At 34.6% G+C, this 7289-nt stretch overlaps 1 protein-coding gene across 2 annotated transcripts in view; it reads right to left on the reverse strand.

The window, feature by feature from the left end:
- The window catches only part of si:dkey-27h10.2 (protein let-653), a 29430-nt gene that overhangs the window by 16608 nt on the left and 5533 nt on the right, over window positions 1-7289 (reverse strand). For both annotated transcript variants that reach the window (XM_047811916.1, XM_027167721.2), the window contains exons 9-10: window positions 981-1145; window positions 789-867 (exon numbers count right to left, since the gene is read on the reverse strand). In XM_047811916.1, the coding sequence (XP_047667872.1) occupies window positions 821-867; window positions 981-1145 (212 nt within the window). In that variant the 3' untranslated portion in view covers window positions 789-820. The remainder of the gene's footprint in view (window positions 1-788; window positions 868-980; window positions 1146-7289) is intronic.

Consider the following 7289-nt stretch of genomic DNA (forward strand, 5'->3'; position numbering starts at 1 on the left):
CTATCTATCTATCTATCTATCTCTATAGTATATCTATCTATCTATCTCTATAGTATATCTATCTATCTATCTCTATAGTCTATCTATCTATCTATCTATCTATCTATCTATCTATCTATCTATCTATCTATCTATCTATCTATCTATCTCTATAGTATATCTATCTATCTATCTCTATAGTATATCTATCTATCTATCTCTATAGTCTATCTATCTATCTATCTATCTATCTATCTATCTATCTATCTATCTATCTATCTATCTATCTATCTATCTATCTATCTCTATAGTATATCTATCTATCTATCTATCTATCTATCTATCTATCTATCTATCTATCTATCTATCTATCTATCTATCTATCTATCTATCTATCTATCTCTATAGTATATCTATCTATCTATCTCTATAGTATATCTATCTATCTATCTATCTATCTATCCTTCCATCCATCCATCCATCCATCCATCCATCCATCCATCCATCCATCCATCCATCCCAGTATGGTGATGTATAGGTTATGTATAGGTCTTAGTAGGTAACTGCAGCACTGTCAAGGTGCAAGTGATTTAAATTCAAATTCAATTTATTTGTATAGTGCTTTTAACAATTCCAATTGTCTCAAAGCAGCTTTACAGAAGTATGGAAACAGAAAAGAGAGAAAAAAGAAATAAATATATAATAATAAGAAGAAAGTGATGGGACCTAGAGCAAGGCCTTAACCCTCTCTCGATTGTGTGTGTGTGTGTGTGTGTGTGTGTGTGTGTGTGTCTGGTTGTTGAACTCACCATTGCATTTTCATCCTCATACCATCTTAGATCTAGTCGTTAAGGCAGATATCAATGAAGCACATACTAACATCACGCACTGTTAGAAAAAAAACAAAACAAAGAAAGTCATGATTCATCTCAGCCCATTAATCAATCTTAAGATTAACAAAATCTTAGAACTTTCTAGATAGATATGTTCATGCACTGGACCTGCATTGTTGTTGCTGTTGTTCTCATTAAGCATGTCATTCAGAGTCTCCACAGAGGTTTTATTGGAGGTTGTGTCATCCTCGATTGTCGACTCAGCCGGCTTCTCAGCAGGGGCTTCAGTCTGAGCTGGACTTTCCTTAACCTGCTGATCAGTTTCAGTTGGGGCTGCGGAGGAGAATTTGCATGAATAGAAAATGGAAGTAAAGGCAGATATTGAAGATGATGCTGTTACTAGTGCTGGATTAATTGGAGCATAAACATGTATCTTAAAGTGCTGAGTATTTAATATATGTGTGCTTAAAACCATAGTTCTCAAACTAGAGTCAGTGGTGTGTTTTTCTTCTGCTTTGGGTCACCACAGCGAATCATCAGTTTCTACCTAACTTTATCCTATCAATATAACCATCTCCCTCCTCTGTACATGTCCAAACCATCTCAATCGAGTCTCTCTGACCTTCTCCCCAGACAACCCGAGCTGTCCCTCTGATGTGCTCGTTCCTAATCCTGTCCATACTCGTCACTCTGAAGAGAACCTCAACATCCTCATCTCTGCTACCTCCATCTCTGCCTCATGTCTTTTCCTCACTGCTACAGTCTCTAACCCATACAGCAGAGCAGCTCTCACCACTGTCTTCTATACCTTTCCTTTAAATCTTGCTGACACTCTTCTATCACACAACACTCCTGATTTGTCCGGAAAAAAAATCGTCTAAAATTTTGTCTAATATATTCATTTTTTTTTTTTATACATTTATGTTATTATTTATTGAGCTGCTAAATTGTTTGTCATTTTCTTTTCTTTTCTGAAAAAAAAAACTGTCTTACAAAAGTTAAATCAATGTATTGTTTCATGTGAATGAGTGGGTAAAATGGTTTTCACATCCTTTTGTAGCAAATTATCAACTCTACAAGAGTCGAGAACTGTATTGTGTGTGAACAAATGTTTAGTATGTGTTTCTTGGCCTTATTTCAGCATCTTTTCTTTTTCTTTTTTTTACTACCCATGCACAAACATCATTTACTTAAAAATACAAACATGTACATACATTTTACTTACATAATATTGTAGCCCAGTTTGTGCTGAATACAATGTTATGTGATATTAGCCATTAATATGTTTTGAAATAACTGAAAAAAGACCAAATGTAAGAGCATGTCTGAAGCTCTGCAAGTGTCCCAAAATGGTCAGACCCCAGAGGGTTAAATAGTTGTTCACTGCCTTTTATTCATCCATACAAATGTAACTTTGTACACATATGATATGGGCAAACAATTAACATTGACAAGTAATAAACTATAGAAGTTAAGTTTCCATTTTCCACACGATGGCAATTTCACTCTCCGACATCTTAATATCTCTCTCTTTTCCGTACGCAAAAAGATGCAAAAGATGCCACACACACACACACACACACACACACACACACACACACACACACACACACACACGTTGACTCATTTCCACCATTTCCATTTCCATAATTGTTAATAGCAACACTATTCCTTCACACACGGAAGTGAGTGAACTCTGATTAGTGAGCGCAGTGAAACCTGCAGGGCTTGTGCAGGAGATACAGCTGGTCCTGGTGGGAACACAGAGACACCTGGTTATTACCAGGGACCACATGAAAGGCTGCAGCGCTTCAGTCATGACTCAGCTGAAGCACATCAGCGTCTCTCAGTCAATGACCTTTCTTTTTTTCTTCTCACTTTTCCAATGAATGACTCCCTAAGAAAACACTGTAATCTACAGATGTAGGACCAAAGAGCTGAAATGACCGATATTAGCCTCAACAGGGCTACTAATTTGTCTTGGTTCTGACTGTCTGAGAAAGTCCTGCAGATGTTAATGGTGATTCAGAGAATATAAATTGAGATGAAAGCGCTAAGTAATAACACAAATGCAACGTCTAAAGTGATTTTTTTATTTTTCTAATCCTGACTGATGGAAATATGTTATTATTTTTCTTGCATACTTACGCTCTAGGACTCTAAACTGGACTGGTTGTAAGAAGTGTCATGAACGGTACTGTAATGTTCTAAAGAGTAAAATTATTTCTTCACACATCCCAGCTTTGGAGGTTGGGGTCAGAGCACAGGGGCAGCTATAATACAGCACCATAGGAGCAGAGAGGGTTAAGGGCCTTGCTCAAGTGGCAGTTTGACAGTGCTGCGGCTTAATCCCTGATGCTTCAATCAACAACCCAGAGCCTTAACCACTTGATCCACCACTGCCTTATTTATTTATTTGTTTGTTTGTTTGTTTGTTTATTTATATTTTTCCCTTTTCTATCCTCGTCGTCCTCTACTCTCACACCAGTTACAGTATCTTCATGTCCTCTTTCAGCACATCCATATGTCTCCTCTTTGGCCTTCCTCTTGACCTCTTACATCTCCAACATCCTTGTACCAATGTAACCATCTCCCTCCTGTGTACCTTTCCAAACCAATGAACAATGATCCTCTGATCAACAACCCAGAGCCTTAACTGCTTGAGCCACCACTTAACAAAAGAACAATACTATTTCACCATAAATACTGACTACATTAATGCTTCCAGAAAACAGCTCATTTAATATATAATTCTATATATATATATATATATATATATATATATATATATATATATATATATATATATATATATATATATATATATATTAAATTATATATTAAATGAGCTGTTTTCTGGAAGCATTAATGTATATATATATGTATATATACAAACACACACACACACACATATATACACATATCTTTAGCAATCAAGTAAGATTATATACTGCATCTTCAAGATCTTTTGCTACACTCGTTTCTTCCTTGGTTTCTTAATGGAAACAAAATTGTGCAAATTTTTACAACTTAGGACACACTGTTTCACAGTGCGTTTCCTGTGTAAGGCCACTTTCAGCTAAACCATCACGTCAGCCAGGTTTTAAAACCCTTAAAACATTTAGCGGAATATTTGATTATCATGACATATCACACCCTCTCTCTCTCTCTCTCTCTCTCTCTCTCTCTCTCTCTCGCTCTCTCTCTTTCACACACACATACACATAATGCGATCACAAATGATTTCAAGTGATGTACTTGACGTATGCCCCAGACTTCTTATCACATAAATCTGCTTCAAACGATCAGATCACTACATGATCACACTTTATTGCACGTCACTACTGAAGTAAGCATGACTTTATATTTGTGTGCATGCTATTTTTTTTTCCGAGGCTGTTTATTTCTATGTCAGCATCCATTACAATTCAGTTCGATTCATTTTTAAACATATTCCTTGTAACTCCCCTTGTCCCTGCCCTTTTCAGTGTGTCTGCTTTGTCAATGTCCTCATTTAAACATCCTAAATTCCTTATATTCTATTTACAAGTGTGTTTGTTTTAAACTGTTTTTAATATATTTTAAAAAGACATCCTGTCACTGACATGAATAATGCCGTACCTTCATACGCAGACACAAAAAACCAAACAGATCACGAAATGTGAACCACATTAATCACCCTTCACACACCCACACACCCACACACACAGATGCCCCAATAACACATACAGTCGGTTAACACCTCAATGGTGAAAAAGATGAGTTAGATATAAAAAAAAAAAAATAGATACATTGTCATGGTTAAGAGGAACATATCTGACGTCAAATTTAAGATGTCTCAACTAAAACTTCTGCTTTCCTCTTGAATAACACTGGATTTTTTTTTATTTCTATTTTGTTTTTTTGTTTTTTTTGTAATAGAAAACAACATAAACCAAGTAAGAGCTGTTTTCTTTTGGCTTTTAAGTTATATTTAACCAGTGAAGACATTTTCAGTTTCAAAATTAAAAGTTGTGAGAGACACAGACCTCAAACTGGACCAGAGGTGAGAGTTGATATGAATCATGCAAAACTGATTCATCCGATTTCTTAAAAATATAGTTAATGTATTTTAATATATGTTTTTTAGAATCATCTTGTGCAGTTCAATCTACAGTTTTTTCTATCCAATAATCTGATCCATACCTTGATTCCTAGAACCATTTTTTGTTCATTAAATCAATATAAAAATAAATAAATAAATAAATAGATAGATAGATAGATAGATAGATAGATAGATAGATAGATAGATAGATAGATAGATAGATAGATAGATAGATAGATAGATAGATAGATAATAATAATAATTATAATAATAATAATAATTAAAGTTTAAAAATAAAATATAATACTTATATATATAGATAGATATATAGATAGATAGATATATAGATAGATAGATAGATAGATAGATAGATAGATAGATAGATAGATAGATAGATAGATAGATAGATAGATAGATAGATATATTTATCTGGTACTATGATAAGATTGAAAGATTTTTTATTTTTATTTTTTTATTTAACATATTTTACGTCTTACTAAAAAAATCAGATTGATGGTTTGGACATGTTCAGAGGAGGGAGAGTGAGTATATTGGTAGGAGAATGTTGGACATGGAGCTTCCAGACAGGAGACAAAGAGGAAGGCCAAAGAGGAGGTATATGGATGTAATTAATGAGGATATGAAGCTAGTGGGTGCAAGTGTTGAGGATGCAGAAGATAGGGATAGGTGGAGAGAGATGATTAGCTGTGGCGACCCCTGAAGGGAAAAGCCGGAAGAAGAAGAAAATGAAGAAGAAGAAGAAGAAGAAGAAGAAGAAGAAGAAGAAGAAGAAGAAGAAGAAGAAGAAGAAGAAGAAGAAGACTTCTTACTAAAAAATAATGCATAAAAATATATAATAAATGCATCTCAAACTGGAAATGAATAAACATTGATGTAATAATTATATGTAATGTAATATATCATTTGTTTAATCTTATGATAGGAAAAAACAAAGAAAAAAAACAACAAAGACGGCATTTTAGCATGTGATAAAACACTGAATGGAGTCAAATCTATCTATCTCTTATTATGAGATAATAAACTAAAAGATTATTTAGACCATTTGTAGACATATTTCACTACTTTTAAATTGTTAAATTACAATTATTAAATTGTCAAACTTTTTACTTTTTTGCTTAAAAATATCAAAAGAATCTGCCAACAAAACAAGAGAATGTAAATCTAGAAATAGGTTTAATAATCTTATATTTGGTTACTGTTGGTTAATATATATATAATTTAAATATGATATACTAGATCATTTGAGTATATTTAAGATATTGTATCTTGCTAGTTCAAGATCACTTTTTTACAATAATCTGTTTCTTAATCTAAAGTCCAGAGTAATTTGTGCAAAACGCTGTCCTCGCTCTAACCCTGATGGCACTTTACGCAATAAACTGTGAAGCTTTGTTTTGTGCAAGAAAATAGAGCTTTCCTGTCCGAATAACTGGCCCATTATCTAAACTTTATCACCTTCTTCTGCAACTAATTTAAAGCATTATTCTAATCCTCAGTCCAACCATTCTGGCTTTATTCTGAAATAAACTCATTCTTACTGTAGGTAGATGTTAATGTATTTTAACTAGCTAACAGGGTAAACATCCAGCATTTAAATGCTGAGGAAAGGAAAACACTGTGCAGCTCATTTGAATTCAATTGCATGTACAGTATTTAGCGACAGATTTTTATTTCATTTTATGCAACTAAACAATTGAGGGTTAAGGGCTTTGCTCAGCTGCCCAGAAGTGGCAGCTTGGTGGATTCGCACTCGCAACCTTCCAGTCAGGAGTCTAACAGCTTAACTACTGGGGTTCAAGCCAAAATGTCAGGTGCTGTATGTTTAAATCCATTTCCTGTACTGAATATCATACACAGTGTCACAGGGAGCCTGGAGTTTATTCTAGAGGACTCAGAGATCATTGCAGATGGACAACCCTGGATGGGCTGCCAACACATCACAGGACACAATCTCTCTCTCTCTCTCTCTCTCTCTCTCTCTCTCTCTCTCTCTCTCTCTCTCTCTCTCTCACACACACACACACACACACACACACACACACACACATTACAGGTGATTTATCAGCCTTCCTGTCTTTGGATTCAGGGAGGAAACCACAGTACCCAGAGGTATCAGGCAAACTTCACACACACATCACAGAGGTGAAAACTGAACCCTGCTCCCTCCAAAAACACCTATCATTCAGTTGATCATTTCACTTAGATACTGTAGATTTCTACAAGCTGTAATCACAAACACCACAAACCCAGCCATAAAATCCTAAATTGCACGATTCGGGATTGCATGAAAAAAAAAAAAAAAAAACATTTAAGGGTCGATTTAAAGAACTAAAATAAAAAGCTGTCATTGAGTATTTCCCCTTAATTGCTTA

This window comes from Tachysurus fulvidraco, chromosome 4 (assembly GCF_022655615.1).
Source record: "Tachysurus fulvidraco isolate hzauxx_2018 chromosome 4, HZAU_PFXX_2.0, whole genome shotgun sequence".
In the NCBI taxonomy this organism is placed as follows: domain Eukaryota; kingdom Metazoa; phylum Chordata; class Actinopteri; order Siluriformes; family Bagridae; genus Tachysurus; species Tachysurus fulvidraco.